The sequence below is a fragment of the Engraulis encrasicolus genome, chromosome 21 (assembly GCF_034702125.1).
Source record: "Engraulis encrasicolus isolate BLACKSEA-1 chromosome 21, IST_EnEncr_1.0, whole genome shotgun sequence".
Lineage (NCBI taxonomy): Eukaryota > Metazoa > Chordata > Actinopteri > Clupeiformes > Engraulidae > Engraulis > Engraulis encrasicolus.
Genome location: NC_085877.1, coordinates 7081696 through 7100459, shown reverse-complemented (window position 1 = coordinate 7100459; position 18764 = coordinate 7081696). Strand labels below are relative to the sequence as shown.

The 18764-nt window shown below is 40.5% G+C and overlaps 1 protein-coding gene across 1 annotated transcript in view; it reads left to right on the top strand.

Annotated features, from left to right (window-relative positions):
* Positions 1–18764, top strand: part of adgrv1 (adhesion G protein-coupled receptor V1) — a 108150-nt gene that overhangs the window by 13408 nt on the left and 75978 nt on the right. Inside the window, exons 15-34 of the mRNA XM_063187633.1 lie at positions 306–469; positions 1104–1227; positions 1701–1964; positions 2368–2494; positions 3118–3335; positions 3584–4330; positions 5419–5792; positions 6054–6221; positions 6617–6797; positions 6990–7183; positions 7649–7778; positions 10350–10489; positions 10573–11182; positions 11260–11469; positions 11750–11965; positions 12117–12361; positions 12679–12857; positions 14057–14871; positions 15208–15417; positions 15754–15884. Coding sequence (XP_063043703.1) covers positions 306–469; positions 1104–1227; positions 1701–1964; positions 2368–2494; positions 3118–3335; positions 3584–4330; positions 5419–5792; positions 6054–6221; positions 6617–6797; positions 6990–7183; positions 7649–7778; positions 10350–10489; positions 10573–11182; positions 11260–11469; positions 11750–11965; positions 12117–12361; positions 12679–12857; positions 14057–14871; positions 15208–15417; positions 15754–15884 — 5447 coding nt within the window. The remainder of the gene's footprint in view (positions 1–305; positions 470–1103; positions 1228–1700; positions 1965–2367; positions 2495–3117; positions 3336–3583; positions 4331–5418; positions 5793–6053; positions 6222–6616; positions 6798–6989; positions 7184–7648; positions 7779–10349; positions 10490–10572; positions 11183–11259; positions 11470–11749; positions 11966–12116; positions 12362–12678; positions 12858–14056; positions 14872–15207; positions 15418–15753; positions 15885–18764) is intronic.

Below are 18764 nucleotides of genomic sequence, written 5' to 3'. Positions count from 1 at the left end.
TTTTTAAATATTTTTAGGGGCTTTTTATGCCTTTATTGACAGGATAGTATGAGATGCTGACAGGAAATGAGTGGGTGAGAGAGATGGGGGAGGATTGGGAAATGACCCCGTCCGGACTCGAACCGGGGTCCCCATGGGCATGCAAGCCCAAATGTGGGGGGCTTAGCGCGCTGCACCACAGCGCCCCCCAGTATTTGTCATTTTAGATATAATATCAAATGATTCCATTTAGCTACACAGCTAATGCCATCCTTGAGTAAACAAAGAATAAATTACCGGTATACATACTGTTTGTGTTTTTGTAGCCTCCTACCCAATCGTGAGGAAGAGGGGGACATATGGAAATGTGTCTGTCATGTGGAACTTGGAACCTGGGATGTCTGGAGATGTGAGTCCAGTCCAAGGATCCGTGGAGTTTTCTGAAGGGGAATATGTGAAAAATCTCACACTCTATTCTGAACCTGATGAGGTGTGGTAAATATCTTTCAAGATTACATGCACTCCTACAACCATACGTACATGTGCACATGACTTTTTGTGCATGCCATAAACCCATATTATGCATTCACCCATTCACTAAGGTGGAGCAACAGTATGTTATGCAACCTATGTTTGTGTGTGTGTGTGTGTGTGTGTGTGTGTGTGTGTGTGTGTGTGTGTGTGTGTGTGTGTGTGTGTGAAATTGTCACCTTCATTGAAATCCCCCCCGCACTGAGTTTCACCATATGACACTTAATGTGGCTTCCAAATGCATACAACAGCCCTTTCTGTTATGGGGAACCCCTCTTGCACAGTCATTTACTGACACTTCTTTTAATCACAACTTTAGGCCAATGGGATGCGTAATTCATGCCCGTCTACTTGTGACATGGGTCGCAACTCCATAAAATCTTGAATGGAAGTGAATGGAGTCGTGTATATCCTGACTTTTGAGATTTCGTAATAGCCGATTATGTATTTGTCGTGAACCAAGGCTGAAAATGAGCAGCCAGGGTTAAATAAATTCATGCAGAAATAAGTAATTCCCAAAAGTTCACATACCTTGTCTTGCCACTGTATGTATGTACGCTCATATGTGCTATTGTTGTTTTTTTCCCCCTAAGATTCCAGAGGGCATGGAAAACTTCACTATTTCTCTTCTGTTTGCAAATGGTGGTGCTCGACTGGGGAACAATCGGAATGTAACTTTACATATCTATGAAAATGACTACCCTATTTACTTTACAGGTAAGTGTTTCATCATCTTTGTCATGTACATAATCTATTCCTGTACAGCATTTACAGCAATAACCTTTTGAGGAGTTAGGATTTTTCCCCAGTTCTAACATTTACTTGAACATTCTACAGCTCCCATAGAACCCTGTGTTAAAAATCCTGTAAAGGCCTTGTGATGACATACTGTTTATGGCTTTTGCCGATTTGTTACTCTCTTGCTGAAGCTAGTATGGGCAAGACTTGACTGCAGGGGCTACTCAATTGACACACTGATTCTTAAGATCTTTGAGCTTTCCATGTCTACAGTACTCGTCTTCACTACTCTGCTTCCACGTCAGTTGCTCTGAAGTGTGAGGAACATTTCAGGGTTATTCACATCTCATGAGGTGATATTTGGGAAAAAAAGTAAAAGCTTTTTTGTATGTTTCTCACATTTCTGTACAGTAATGAAAATTTTCATTTTTTTCCCCTCATTATTGCAATAGAACCAAACATTGTTCTGGTCTCCGAAGGAGGAATAGCCAATTTCTCTCTGTTTAGAACTGGACCAGTCGATAGCCCTGCATCTGTTATGTATATGTATCGATTTGGCTATGACGGAGCCTCATTTGGAGATGTTACTCCTCTGAGCAATGATTCACTTGTATTTGATACTGGTGAGCGGATGAAGCATCTGTCGTTTTTGGTGGAGGATGACGATATTCCTGAAATGGACGAACTCCTTTACATCATTTTGTTTAATGCAACGGGTATGTCATTGTAAGATAAGTATTTTGCATGGTTAATATGTTGCATGCGCTGGGCAGGATGATGACAAGCCTGCCTGGCTGTGAAGAAAGCAGAATGGCTATGGTTAGCAAACAGTGGTCATTTGATGTGTCATAGCGTTGGAGAAGGCAATGCAAGGCAATGCAAACCACCAATGGTTTGCTTACACCCTCAGCCTTCAGTTATAATGGTTTTGTGACCCTGCCTGTATACAGACAGATGGAAATGTAAGATAAGCCTGCAGAAATAGTCGCGTTCATCACAGGAGGGTGTTTACACGTCATCATCAGCAAGTTTCATGTATCTAGGTGTGTGAGATTTTTTTTTTCAACAAAGAACTACCATACATACACAGTCTATAACTATTTCTCTTCATGTGGTTAGGTGATGCAGTGATTTATGGAAATGACACTGGAACTATTGTAATTTTGGCAAATGATGATGCCAGTGGTATTTTCTCCCTTGATTCTACTTCGAAGCCCGTAGAAGAGGGCAAAACGAACAGCTTCTAGTGAGTTACTCACTTTTCTCTTCATTTGAATTTTGCATTATTTTGTCATTTGCGTACATACACTTCTGTTCGTTTCAGCGTTACAATTTCAGGTTTAGTTGAAAGTCAGTCTACTGTAGCATTGTTTTCTGAAATGAAAGAGAACAAGAAAATAAACAATTTGGTGTTGAAAAAAGTAATCATGGAATGAATTTGTAGACTTTTTCCAAATAGACCAAAATGTATTCTTATCTTTTGACTATCAATGTGTCGCCACGATTGAGCCAGTTGCGATTTATTTCCATGATGAGCTGCTGAAAGGGCAGAAAAGTGGCATTCTTTAGTATGCCAAGGTAATGTCTATAAATATGTAAAATTTGAATTCCCATGTAATAATGTTTTGCTCTTGGCTTTCACTGTTTGTCCAGCTAGATGGGAAATCAAACCTTTTCCAATTCCTCACAAACCTTGTACAATTTCAAGCTATTCGTTGGATGTGCATGACTTGAGATTATGTATGTAACTGGAAAAAGTAGGGTGTTCTAAAACCTTTGACCGGTAGTGCATATTGTCATTTTTTGCCCAAACTGCATGTTTGTCTATGTTATAAATACAGTGCAACACTTGTGTGCTTTTGTTTCAAGTATTTTAAGGGACCGAGGATACTTTGGCAATGTTAGTGTCTTCTGGCAGCTGTTTACCAATACTACACCTCTTGAATCTGGAATGGAGTTCAGCAACACCTCAGGCTCTGTGTTATTTACCTCGGGGGATCTCATGTACCCCATCGTGTTAGAGGCCATATCTGACAGCGAGCCTGAATTCAATGAATTTTACACTCTAATACTTGTGAACATTACAGGTAAAAATGAGTTCTTCCCTCAATCTATATTCTGATCATATTTTTTAGAGATATAACATCTTTTTTATTCCTCAAAGATCTGGAACTCCTATGCACAGCCAGGTTCCAGGTGCTGGTGAAGTGCAGTTATCAGTAATCCATAGTAAAAAAAGAAGGATCACCGCACACTGGTGGACTTAGTTTTTGCTGTTTTTATTTAGGTGAACAACGCGTTTTATCTTTTTTATTCCTCTTGGTGCCCAACACAGGTGGATATCCTGGTGTAGATGCTGAGTTAGCTGCAGCAAATCTCAGTGTACTTGTCATGATACCATTCAATGATGACCCGTTTGGAGTTATAATGATTCCTGAGGAAATCAAGGGACATGTGGTGGCAGAAGACACCACGGCTGAAGATGACACCGCAAACATCATCTCCTTAAACATTCTCAGGTTACAAGGCACATATGGAGAGGTCCGTGTCGCATGGGAAATCTTTTCAGGAGATTTTCCAAATGGCTTGCCACCAATGATGGACCTTATTCTATTGGCTTCTTTTCCACAGTCGGTGGTTGTAAACCCTAATGGCAGAGTTCCTTATGCTGGTACTGATGTCATGGAGTTTCCTGGCCTTCATGGTGGATTTGGTACCATTGATGCAAGCCGGCAGTTGTTCGACATGCCCAGCAATCTTGACAACTTCACAATATCAGCTTGGCTATTACCCCAACCCAATGCAGAAGGATTCGCTTTTTCTAAAGGAGATGGCAATGGAACACTCTATTATGGTTTAAAGATTCATGCGAATGAGTCGCTTGTAAGCATGATGCTGTTTTATATGCCTGTTGGGCTCAACCAAAGTCAAGTAGCAAGTGCCTCCATGAACAAATCCATGGGGGACAAGGAATGGATCCAAATTGTCGTCATTGTGGAAAATGGGACTATTCACTTCTTTTTGGATGGAGAGCTTATGGCTGATGGAACAAAAAGCCTTGAAGGGGAGGCAATAATTAACCGTATGTTAAGCAACATTTTTTTAAACCTTTTGTTTCTTTATTTCTGTCAGATCCACTCTAGTCAAAAATGATACGGGAAACAGAGATATATTTCAGAAGCTTTATTTCTGAATGCATACATTTGTGTTTGGGGGTATGGCTCTGTTCGGAGGAAGTTCCCCGGCTTCTCCATGAGCTCCATGGAAGCCAATACAGGGAACAGCAGCATCCTCAGGTGGCGTGCCTTCCATTTAGCTGGAAAGGCAAAATACCCCCTAGAACAGAGCAAGCAACAACAACAATATGACATTGTTTGACAACGATTAGTCTGGTGGAGCAGGGGAGGTGGTGGGAGCAAAACAAGCAGCAAAAAGCAATGACAGGAAAACAAATTTGGTAGTTTAAATAAAGCGTGCCATATGTCAGCATCCAATTGCGAGCTGCAGCTGATTAACCAAAGAGCAGCTGATTAGTGGAGAGTTGTATGGGTTGGGTCGGCGTCAGCCAATAGGCAAAAGGGCGCATTGACTACGTGGTCTGCCAGAACTAACGCAGATTGCTCGATTTCTGTGTCTCTCAGTAGCTCTAACAGTGACATAGGGAGAGTGCGCTACACATACATTTCCTAGGTCTAAACAGCGCAGTATTTAGTATGTATTTTTAACTATTTAACAGTTAGACAAGTGTTCTATTGTTTTCTATGCCAAGGACTTGGACATAACACATTATGTTGTCATAAAAGCCATGCCATGTTTCCACGGTTGCTAAATGTTTTACACACTGGTCTGCCAAAAACCAAAGTCACAGCCCAAAAAAGGTCTCACATTCCACTTATCTTCGATCATGGCATAAATTTGCTGTGATATTGTCTGACTAAATGAAAATACATTAATCTGGACAATTATTTGTATTGCCTGGCCACCTGGAGAGGGTTGGGCTATTTGATCCTGACTGTCTGTTTGTCTACAGAAAGTGTATCTACCATCTGTGTGTTTGTCTGCTGTGTTTTGGGTCATCTGTGGGTGGTGCCAAACACACAACCATCAGCTGCATCTAGCATTGGACAGGGGGCCAATTTGATCTCTCTGATTGCTCTTTTTTAAATACAGCAATTGGACCACTACATATAGGCTCGAACCCGGTAGGGGAAGAGCTTTACTGGGGTTTGATGCAGGACCTACGCTTGTACTCCTCTCCACTGACCTACCCTATGATCAGAGAGTTGTACGGTCAGCCATCACGGTTTGACTTGCAAGTTGTTTCGGGGTATTTCAAGTATGGACATGGTGAGACGGAGAGCACTGTTGTGGTGGAGGTGTTGGATGACCAGGAGGTGGAAGGGGAAGAGCTGTTCTTCTTACAGGTGCTTTCGGTCAGTGGAGGGGCTCGTCTTCCAGTGCCTCGCCCCACAGCCATCCTGCGAGTACAGAAGAGTGACAATGCCAATGGCCGGTTTGGATTCTCCGGCGAGTGCCTGCCAAATGTAAGCACTCACCAAAATCACAATGTTATGAACATACAGTAAAAACACCATGCACTGAACAGAAGTTTTGTGAGGATCAGGTGTTTATTTTTAATCTTTATGGTTTCAAGAAAAAACATATTTATAATAATTATGTTAAAAAAGTGAAATGCCCAGTGTTTGCCCTTATATAAAGTAATATGCACCTATAATTTAAAAAGTACAATGTCCTGATATTGAAACTAATTGCATGAATTCATGCATTTTTACTTTATTTCATAGATATCAGAAGAGGGATCTGTTATAGCCTGCACCATTGAACGCGTTTTTGGAAGCCTGGATTATGTTTATATTAACTACACAGTCTTTCAGAATGATTCAACAGATGCTGCATCGGATTTTGCTAATGCTAGTGGTACGGTAGTCTTTTTACCTGGACAGCGTTTTGAGGTAAGCAGTTGAACCTGTCTGAAAATGCAGTTTAAACATGCATTGCATAGTGTACACAATATTTGTATAATGAAATATCTAATGGCCTTGAATAAATCTCTCTATATCAGATTAAAACCGTCCGGTTTTAGGCAATTTAGGATATGAAAATTATTTCCTAATGCCAAAATTATTTTCAAATCCAAGAAAAATGAGAATAAATGCTTGCCTTATGTGAAACAACATCTGTCGTGGTTTGTGTTGTTTAGAGTTTTTTTGTTTTGTTTCTTCTTTTTCTCTCAAGAGGTTTAAAACAAACATTTAAACCCATACCATGTGGGATTTTTGATGATGACAATTTTTTGAGTTTATTTGACTGATAAATACATAATGTGACCTCCTTTTGGCTTTTCAAGGTTTTGAATTTGCTGGTTCTGGATGATGACATTCCGGAGTTCGATGAGAGTTTCCAGGTGGTCCTGGTGTCAGCCTCATCAGGGGATGGGCTACCTGGAACAACGCCCACAAGTGGAGCGAGCATCGACGCTGAAAAGGCTGTCACTGTGGTGAAAATCAAGTCCAATGATAATCCCTATGGTACGAACTTTTTGTTTCTCAATTGTTGATTCAAAGGATAAATATAATAAAATGCTTATCTTGACATGGGATTTTTTAAGCAGCATGCTATTATCAACAAATATCAAAGCATGCATATACAATTAGTCTTTTTTGATCGCCATTTACATCTGGTTTGTTTTTAATTATTTGTTTGTTTGTTTGCATTCCCAGGGCTGATGCAGTTCCAGACAACCCCATTGCCAACTGGAATGATCCTTCCTGCCCATCAGGATGCTCAGGTCACGGTAATGGAGGAGGATGGTGTAGTTCTGATAACGGTGGCCCGAGCACAAGGCTTAACAGGAGAGGTTACCGTTGGATACCGCAGCATTCCTCTCACTGCCAGGAGCCCTGAAAATTACAAGGTTTTTGTCAAACATTTGTGATTTTCTTGAATTCTAAATGAACAACCTTTCACTATAATAGCACCATAGCATTAAACAAAACTGATGCACCATGCATCCATGTACTCAGGGTGCAATTTGTAGGGGGGGATGGTGGGGACTGGGGATTGTCCCCCCTTCTGGTCTTGATATCGCCACTTTTTCTACATGATTTTATCACAGTTCAATGTAATTCTATTGATATTGCTTAAAATCTGAAACATATACCCCCTTCTGTTTTTCCGACAAATCGCACCCTGCATGTACTGTATAGTAGCGACTCCCAATGGGGAATCATGATGCTATCAAATCGTTTACTTCATTGTCTTACGGCTCATCGTTTTGTTTCCTTTAACTACTTGTGTTCTCTGTAGTGTTAATTGTGATTGCATTATTTTTTTTTCAAAATTAAAATAAATGCATTTTGTGTTCTTCTTTTTTAAACAGGATGTTAATGGCACACTACACTTCAAAGACGGGGAGAGATATAAGCATATAAACATCACCGTTGTTGACAACGCAATTCCTGAACTCGATAAAGTATTCAAAGTGGAGCTGTACAATCCATTTGGAGGAGGTAAGAGACTGAGTAAACCTCCCTCCCAAAGCCTCATACAAATACAGTACAATGCCGCTGAACTGTCAGCCTAGACCTTTAGCTCAGTGGTATCACATTGCTCCAATGCCAGAGTGTTGCTTTGAAGTTGCCAGGCCGTTCAAGTCCCAAGTGGCAGACTGCAGAGGAGGAGAGCAACCTTAAAGGGACACTGTGCAGGAAATGGTCAAAAAGGTACTGCAACTATGCTGCTCATTGAAACTGGGCTGCCTATTGCAAAATTTGATCTTTACGTGAAAGTTTACTAAGTAATAAACAAATATTTTCTAGTATGGTCCAAGTAGAGTCATTTTTGCAGCTAAAAATGGCTATTTTTGGACATTCAAAATGGCGGACCATGGAGAAGATCCCTCTTTTCATGTATGAAAAGTGCATTTTTTCCAGTCATAATGAATACTTAGAATTTGACGGTGGTGGTAAGTATTTATGAAAAAGGTAACATTAGTGAATGGGCAGTATGAATTCTGGAAATAAACAACTAAAAATCTCACACAGTGTCCCTTTAATCTTGACATTTCATTTCCACTTTATTCTTGATATGTGGAATTTAATGTTGCTACAAAGACGTTGCTGGCAAACTTAATTTGAACAATAGCAGAGCGTTTTACTCTCTTCTTTCGTGGCATAAGAGGGCAAGTGCGGGGGACTGGTATTTTTTCAATCTGAGGCTTATTATATCCCCGAAACGCGGAGCGTCGGGGATGTAATGGTTTTGCGTGCGCCGCCGCCGCGTCCGCCGCGTCCGCCGCGTCCGCGTCCGCCGCCGCCGCGTAAGGTCTTTCGTGTTAACGCGATAACTTTTGAACGGATGTTTGGATTTGTCCCAGATTTTTTTGGGTGAATGCTCTAGGGCAGGTTCATGAACTGATTCGAGTTTGGAGGTCAACACTTTCAAGATGGCTGAATTCAAGATGGCCGAATTATTGTTTGGCCCATAACTTCTGACCGGGTGGATGGATTTGTCCCAGATTTGGTGTGTGAATGCTCTAGGGTAGGTTCATGAATTGCTTGGAGTTGGGAGGTCAACACTTTCAAGATGGCTGAATTCAAGATGGCCGAATTTTTGTTTGGTCCATAACTTCTGACCGGGTAGATGGATTTGTCCCAGATTTGGTGTGTGAATGCTCTAGGGTAGGTTCATGAACTGATTCGAGTTTGGAGGTCAACACTTTCAAGATGGCTGAATTCAAGATGGCCGAATTATTGTTTGGCCCATAACTACTGACCGGGTGGATGGATTTGTCCCAGATTTTGTTTGTGAATGCTCTAGGGTAGGTTCATGAACTGATTCGAGTTTGGAAGACAACACTTTCAAAATGGCGGAATTTTCATTTGGCCCATAACTTCTGACTGGGTGGATTGATTTGCCCGGTAACACCTTATGGTTCACCATTTCAGTGAATCTACCATATTAGGTACAGTGTAATAGCCAATGTAACAATATTTAATACCATGTAATACTAGTGTAATACCAGTGTAACAATATGCAATATCAGGTACAGTGTAATAACGAGTGTAACAGTATGCAATACCATGTAATATAGTGTAATACCAGTGTAACAATATGCAATACCATGTAATACCACTTACGCACAAACACATGATGTAAGTAAAAAAAATGGCGGTGTTGCAATGGTATTACATTGTATTAAATATTGTTACACTGGTTATTACACTGTACCTAATGTGGTGAACCATTAAAACAGTATTACCATTTGCCCCATTTTTTGCTTCATTTTCACAATAGTCATTTGGTTTTAAGCCTATGCACGTCATGTCACGTCTGTATGTATCATATACGTTTACGAAATGGTGGACGGGAGTGGTAGGAATGATGGGGGACTGGAAGCGTCGCGTTTCGGGGATATACCCTAAGCAGTCGAAGGCGACTGCACAGGCAGTCTATTTATTGTGTAAAAGACAGTGTTCTAGTACTCATGAAGATATTGGGTTGGGTGATATCGGTGATATCCATAAGATATTATTCGTACGGGCACGTAAATGCAGGCATTAAATGTTATTGCAAAATATGGTCTTGACCTTTAATATGCTGCAGTAGATTGGCGCCCCAGTTGGGACCGGTTGTTCTCTTTTTTCCCTCCCTGTATCTGTTACTACTCAATGTTTTTTTTTTTTTTTTAAAAAGGTTACATCTCTGTTCTACAGTAAACAGAAATGTATCGCGATAAGGACTATTCATATAGTAAAGTAAACATGGTTTAGATATTTTTATTGTTCATTTCCATGTCCGTGACATATGGCAGGTAGAAACAGATCCTCAGTCAAGCTGTTCCCTCATCCCCTCCCTTTTCTCTTTTCCATGTCCATACACCTATTCCTCCCATTATCGGTAATGATAGATATGCCCTTTGGCCACCTTCAGGACCTCGTCTGGTACTTTATGTCAAATATTTACAATAAGTCCATTGAATTAATTTGAAAGTCTATTGGTCCTAGTATTGCTGCTTGTGTAATGATTTTTTCAAATTAAAAGTATCTTGTAAATGTTTTGTGCTCTTTCGTCTCCTTTAGCAAACCTCGGAGTTGCATCATTCATCACAGTGATCATTGCAGCTTCAGATGATGCACATGGAGTATTTCAGTTCAGTGATAAATCATTATCAGTAACTGGCACAGAGCCGGAACAAGGCCGCAGCAATATCACACTGCAGGTGAGAGGGCGTTTTCATCATCACTGTTATCATTTTGTATTAGGTGAACATGAGTTCTAATGTACATTAACTGTGCTTAACAGGTTCTGCGTTCCTTTGGTGCACTATCCAATGTAACATTACTCTGGGAGGTGGAGCCAGCCGCAGAGGGAGAGTTGCTGCATATCAATGGAAATGTGACCTTCGATGTCGGCCAAACTATGTCCAACATTGTTCTTCAAGTGTCAGAGGACGAAATCCCTGAAATAGACAGCACCTACAACGTGATGTTGTCCAATGTTTCCCATGGTCGAATAGGTGAGAGGTCTGTCGCATCTCTGACCATACTAGCAAGCGATGACCCTTATGGGCTGTTTGTGTTTTCTGGCAGCCGCCAGCCAGTACGGGTACCCGAGGCCGACATCAACGTCTCCCTCACTATCAAGCGGCTCAAAGGGCTGCTTGGGATAGTGAGGGTGACGTATCAAACGCTGAAAGACACGGATGTTGAGCCATTTCGCACACCAGGCGTGGGACGAGCCTCTGAAGGCAGCGACTTTCTGGGTGTTCTGTCGTCACTGGTATTTCAAGCCAATCAGAGTGAAGGAAATGTAACATTGCAAGTTTTTGATGATGACGTCCCGGAAAGGGGGGAATCCATCTTTCTGGAGCTGGTCAGCATTTCATTGATAGAAGGAGCACAAAGTCGACCAAGTATGAACATGAGATGTTTTGATTTCTTTCTGAAATTTCTTTCTGGTTTAACCTTTATTTACTTAGTATTTTCTCAGTTTTACCTAGACTTGGATTGAGAGCTGACACAGTTGCACAGGTGATAATACAGCCCAGTGATGATGCATTTGGGATGGTGCTGCTATCCGCTTCAGAAGTGTTCGTTGCAGAATATCACGTTGGACCTATTATTAATGTGACCCGTGTTGGAGGAGTGTTTGCTGATGTCTCTGTAAAGTTCAAAGCAGTGTCAATGACTGCCACAGTTGGTATGTAATATAGCACATGTTAAAATCATCATTTGGCTCCAGACATAAATATAATCAATAAGGGAATGATCTTGTTTTAGCTGCTGTCTCTATTATTTGTTAATTTGGATATTGGATATTTTGCAGCCCAGCTTAGACTATGCCTATTTTAATCAAACCAGCAGTCCAATACTACCAATACTGGACATTGTGATGATAGGGCATCAACGGTCTCAAAATCAAAAGGGTATGTGTACTTGTCAGCCAGCTACAAGAGTACTTAACCAGTTCTTGTGTTTAGGTGAGGACTTCAGTGTTGCCTCCACTGATGTTGTTCTCCTGGAAGGAGAGACCAGTAAGCCTGTACCCATTCTTATAATTAATGACATACTGCCTGAGCTGGAGGAAACCTTCCGCATTGAGCTTCTCAACGAGACAACTGGAGGCGCACAGCTGGGTGACCTGACACAAGCCATTATTACAATTCTACCCTCTGATGATCCCTTTGGTCTCTTTGGTAAGGTGTTTGTATGCATCACCATGAACAAATGATTAAAACATAATTTTTCTAGCTCATGAACTGCTGTTTCTTTCAATTTATAAGACAAAAATGGTTATGTGTTTCGTTTTTCTTATCTCTTTTCATACCTTCTGCTGCACGACCCAAGTGTTTGAGACAACCACTATTACCATTGACGAGCCTGAAGTTTCTCCAGTTGAAATCTCTCTGACTATCAGGCGAAGTGGTGGGACAATAGGTCAAGTGACAGTAATGTGGGAAGTAATGGTCAATGAATGGGTAACTTCAGCCGACATCTCACCTGTATCTGGAGACCTAAGCTTTGAAGAAGGTGAAACTATCAAATTTCTAAATGTTGATGTTCTTCCAGATGATATTCCAGAGATCAATGAGGTAAGATGTGTAGTTGGCAACAAATATGTAGTATATACAATACACTGTGTATCTATGTTCAGTATATAATATCTGGATTTATTTCCATCCAGGCCAGACATAGCCTGTGTTTCATCAATTGCTTATACTTACTAAATAAGATTCTTCTAAAGTTTTTTTGTTTGTTTGTTTTGTTTTTGTTTTTTTGTTTTTTTACAAAAACAATGACCATGTCTGGAAGGTTCACATACTTTCAAGCTGCACTGTATGAATATATTCTGTAATATATACATTCATGCTTCATAGAGTATATTATAATCATTAAGCATTGTTTGCAGGCAATCAAGTTGAAACTCACTGGTGCCACTGCAGGCAGGGTTGGTACACAGAGCACAGCAGATATTGTTATTCCGGCTAATGACAATCCACATGGCACCATCCATTTTGCTCAGTCAGTGTACCGTGTACTTGAGCCCTTACAAGGAAGTGATATGGCTAACATCATTGTGAGAAGAAAGTAAGATAAACAATTTACATTAAATAAGATAAGAAATGCTCAATGTTCTTTACCATTGTGCTCTATGGCGAAGGGGAGAGGAACATAGATATTTATCAAAAGAATAGTCATGATTTTACCCATTACTCCCATTACCTAATTCTTATTTTAATTGCTCTGAAAAAGTATTATGTGTGACTTTGTATGAACTCTGCCTAGGAGGTTAGAGATTTATATAGAGCTCTTACAAGAACAACACTAATGCATGAGGCAGCAGAGAGCATGTAGTTGCATAGACTACCAGGTATGAATATGGGAAGTCAAACAGGCAAATACTCTCACTGTTTCTCAAAGTCAAGTGTGCCCTTGGTAGTATGAGTAGCGCCCAATTTCACCTAGGATTCCATGTCATCACGACTTGTTAAGTACTGTTGCAAAGTCAAGTGTACTTCAAAATTCTAACCACACCCACACCTATGATTCGTAGAATTTTCAAGGTTGCACTTGAAGGGGGAGAAGGGGGCTTACCTCTGTCAGAAATTAGCTTAATAATGTGAAAATGTCCATGAACACACTATACAAGGACAATAGTTGATGTGTGTCGCTAAATATCTACATAATTAATACAAACTGATTTTAAAATGTATTTTATAAACTCATGTGATTTAAGTAGATATTTAGCCTGACATAAAAAATCTGGTCCTTGATTAATGTCACATCATATTCATACACTTTCAGTCCATTTTTTGGCAGTGGTGGGTGTGTTCTCTATTGATTTGCATTGACTACCTACACCTACAGTACACCTGCACTACCTACACAAAATGGGAGGCTGCATGAGTGCATGTGCCTTTTTCTAGTGCTGTTGCGAATTGCGGCGTCACCTCTAGTCTAAGATAACGCCTTTTAGATAAGTAGAATTAGTCTTTCTGCGCTAGTAGGTCTAGTTCTGAAGTTACAGGTAGGCTATATTATAATGGCTTCCCGACTTATCATAGGACTATTATTTTTACTCTGTGTGTGTGTACTTTCTCATGTCAACTCGGTCGATTGGCGCCGTACAGCAGCTTTCAGAGCCGGTGTGTGAATGTGGGAATGTGTATATGTATGTAAATTTGAGTCGGCTGTATAGTTTTGATGTCGTTCTATTTAAGTACAAATTATATTAGGTAATTAATTTTAGATGGCATTTCATACATGTATCCATTCATATATTTCAGAGGTGGTCAGTTCGGCCATCTGAGGATCCTGTACGGCACAGCAGAACTAGATGCGGTAACCATTGCACGGATGAATGGACATGATCTGCTGCTGTATTTTGATCCACCAATTCACGACTTTTCCCTTGATGCAACTCCAATGATAATTGATGTCAAACCCTCTCAGGACCGTCGTGCTGTCTGTGCTGAGATCTGCCTAAAAGACAAGTATTGCACAGCATTCTCCTTCACCAATATCTCAGCTGTCTCCATTTCATGTGCCTGGGTGAATGACAGCGCTGTAAATCTGAATCCGGACAACCAAGCCATCACACACATGAAAAACACAACATCTGTTCAGATTCTCTTGACTTCACAAGCCCTGCCCGGTGCTGACTACATCCCTGTGGCTGCACAGACAGCCTTAATGGCAGATGGCTCTGCGGAAGCCAACCTGCCGGTATCGATACTCACTGACTCATTAGCAGAGATGGACGAAAGTTTTAATATCCACATCTTTGGTGTCAGCCTGGTTAACATGACTGTGGAAGATCACAATCTACCAACTGTGGGCTATCCTGACTCTGCCCTGGTTACAATTAGTCTGAATGGTGATGCGTTTGGAGTATTTATTATGTACATACGTAATCCTGAAGCGACACCTGATGGTCTGTACATAGAAGTTACAGAGGATCCAAATGCAGAGGTTTTTTTGGTCATCGAGAGAGTTGGTGGTAGTTTGGGCAGAGTGACCGTTGAATGGAAATATGTTGGTGGTACTGCAAGTCCCAATCTGGATTTCAATGTAACTGGTGAAACCCTCGTATTTTTAGATGGTAAGTGTTTATCCATTAAGACACCGGGACACAAGTAGTGGACGACTTCAATTAGAGGTGTGCAAGTGATAAGTGATGCATATTGTGATTGCTCATACAGTTTTCCTTTCGCTGTTTTTCGTGAACCATGCGACCAGTAATTATAAGCTTTTCTAGCTCCCTTGGAGGATAAATTTCACAACACAAATTTCTGTACACAGCTGTCGGTTGTTTTCCAACTAAATTAGCATTTTTGCAATGCCTGAAGCAGCAGTGTGAAATAAAATTGATTCACTCATATATGCCACATCCATCACAGTATCGCTCAAATGGCTACACTCTATATCCCTTTCCAAGGTGATGTGAAAAAGACAGTGAGATTCACCATCACGGATGACAAAGTCGCAGAGGGCAATGAAACCGTGGTAATAGGACTCGTAAACACAGAAGGAGGCAGCCGTATCAGACCGGACTCCGATTCAGTCACTATTCTCATTCTAGCCAATGATTTTGCGGCTGGAGTTGTGGGCTTCAGTGACACTTCTAGATCAGTCGTCACACACAGAGGTAGACACATATAAGTCATACATATTAAGTCTTATAATGCCTTATAAATACAAGGGTGTTATTTATATACATGTTATGAGGCATTATAAGCTAGGTGTATAGTTATAACTGTTGATATAATACATCAAGAAGCATGAGCGTTGCCATAATACTTTGTGACATATTATGAAGCACATTTATTATTCAGTATAGATCCGCTCACAATGCACTATAGAATAGGCTTTAAGTAAAATGTTACCAAAAATGTCCCTGGCGATAGATCTAGATTAATGTGTCTGAATAAGATGAATGCTCAGGCAGTCTTTAATTCATGTATGTCCTGTAACTTTTTTATAGGTGCAAGAGTCACTCTGCATGTGGACAGGACGGCTCCTGGAATCGGCAATGTTACAGTCCACTGGCGAATCAGCGGCCCTAGTGTCTCTTTAGCCTTCACAGATGTCTCGGGACAGCTGTTCATGCCTGAAGTAAGTCATCTGTGAATGTGAAAGGTGCATTTACTAAGAATGAATGAATGAACGACCATAGTACAGGTACACACACATACTGTACAAGGTAAGTCAAATCTAAATACCTTACAGTACAGAAAGTGGAAGTTTTACTAACTATGATACATAACACATGAGTCAAATATTTTGTATATAATTTGTATATCATTTTGTGATTTCATTGTAGTGTCCCCTAGTTACTGAATTCCACAAAGATTTGGTGTGTAATGGTTTATTTAGCGGATTATCAAGTTGTTTGTAGGTTAATAACACATATTGGTACGTCCGTTAATTGCTATAAACACTGGGAAATGAAATACAGAAATGTCTCAAACCCGGTTCCTTATTTCTGAACTGGTGCCTAAAATGGCGGCATATAGAAATTGAGTTTTGAAGTCAGCTGCAATGTATGGATAACTCCTTGAGACGTGCAGACTCAAACAGCTCATTCTGGACCAGAATAAAACAGCCGGAATACAACTAGTGGGGTCGGAGGCATGTGCAATTTTTCTCAGTCATTTCAAATTGGTGTTAAAGTTTGGTTTTCACTTCCAAGTTGAAGTTTAGGGTCTATAGAACAATTTGGGTTCGAGTGTCAAACACACAGATAACAAAATGGCCTGCGGGGGGCGCTCTAAAATATATAAACTGCTATAACTTTTTATTAGTTTAACCAAATTTAACATATGAGGTATGCATGGATTCAGCATTAAGAGGAGGAGCTGGTGAGCTAAGTATTTGGTTACCGGATTAAAGACATACTATGTCATAAACACACTTTTAGCCCATGGACAGCAAAATTGAGGGTTTTTTTAAGATAAAGGGTAGAAATGCCCTCCAAGTTGCATTGAAACATCATTTATTGTTACAAGTTATTGTAAATAAAGCCTGGGATATCATTCAACTTGATGTTTTCAGAATATCCCTGAAGCACAAAGATACCTAGGATACCTATACACAAATAGGGCTGCATAAAGCCTATGTGATATTTAGGACCCAACTTGCAACTTTGAGTTTATGAATTTAGTATCATGAGTATCAATTTTTTTTCAATCAAGCCATATTCTATTCACAAATAAAATCACAAAAAAACATTATATCTGGAATAAAATGAATCAATAATAATAATAATAATAATAATAATAATAATAATAATAATAATAATAATAAAAAAAAGACTTTCCGGAGAGACAATGCTATTAGTATGCTTGCGGCTTATGCACACACACACACAGAGCTGTTGTATACACACAGAGAAACACGAGGGAAAGAGATAGAGGTCTGAGTGTGTGTGTGTGTGTGTCTGTCTGTCTGTCTGTCTGTGAGAGAGAGAGAGAGAGAGAGAGGTGTGTGTGTGTGTGTGTGTGTGTGTGTGTGTGTGTGTGTGTGTGTGTGTGTGTGTGTGTGTGTGTGTGTGTGTGTGTGTGTGTGTGTGTGTGTGTAGATGATTCAGGTGCCTTTCAGCAATGGGTGGGTAGGGAGAGGTAAGGGTGGGATTCGAACCTGCAACCCTCTGACGGACCAACATCCTACCCAGTAGGCCACTGCCACTTACTGTATAGAGTGGCCACAGCAACATATTAGGCCATGGTTGCCCAAGTGACAGCAGAGGTCTAAAGTTCTACATGGCTGCATGTGTGTGTGTCAATGATACAGTAAGTAATGTAGACCTCCTTGGTGTGTGTGTATGAATGAAGATTCTCAAGGTGACTATAGCTGAGTAATATGCGCAGCCTTATTTTTACTCTGTCATACCTCCAAAAGTTTTGCAAGTTGTCAGATGATATTGACACACAAATGGCACAACCCTGCTCTTCATGTCAAAGCTGAGATCCCTTTTCTAGGCCAAATGGTTCAGTCAAAAAATTGACATATTCAGGCCTATGCGCTGAGCTGTTCACACATTTTTTTCGTAAGTGAATGGGGTCACATCATAGGGATTTTAAAACTGCTCTCTCTGAAACATTTGTACGAGTTGGCTTATGATCTTCACACAGTTTGTATTGAGAGCCAAGGCCTCTCTGACAATGCCTTTACCTTGTTCAGTCTTTCTCAAACTTTTTCAGACGAAGGACCACTTAGTCCCCCCAAAAATGTTCAAGGACCACCTGTCAATTGAATTGATTGTCGGGTGCTAATTTGACACTGCTCATTTTGATGCAGATCATACTTTTTTCTTATTATGGTGAAAACGAAACTTCAGCTATGTTTAGCTTTGTAATAATGATACAAATATAGTTTACTGCTAGCTTGTCTTGGAAAAATAGAAATCCCCTCAATGACCACCTGAGCTCTGTCGCGGACCACTAGTGGTACCCGGACCACACTTTGAGAATCACTGACCTAGTTGATACCTAGTTAAAAGCCCTAGGACAGGTCGCCTCTCACTGTAACTGCCACAGTTTGTGACATCATCATCTTGACCATTCTACCATTAATTTCAATGAGGGGGAAAACAGAGAGAAAACTGAGGAAAAACAAGTCTGGTGAACGAATGAAAGGGGGCAGGCCAGCAAAAAATCCACCACCCTGAGCCCTTTTCGAGCCGTTCAATTTGGGACTCAAACCGTGTCTCTATCTCGAACGCTGCAACGATTAAAAGCCGGCGTACTAATGAATGGCGATTCCCATAGGTGAATGGAAAAATGTAGAATAATAATAAACTGTTGATGAACGATTGCTTTCCTGCAAGCATACTAAATAAACTGTTGGAAAACAATTACTATGCTTGCTGGCGGCAAGCAGAGGCCTTTGGCAAGCATACTAAATAATACTATAGGACTATTTCATACATGGTAGACACAATCATCTGCTGTTATGAGGACATCTCTGTCATCTGGGAACTGTCCATTTGTTACC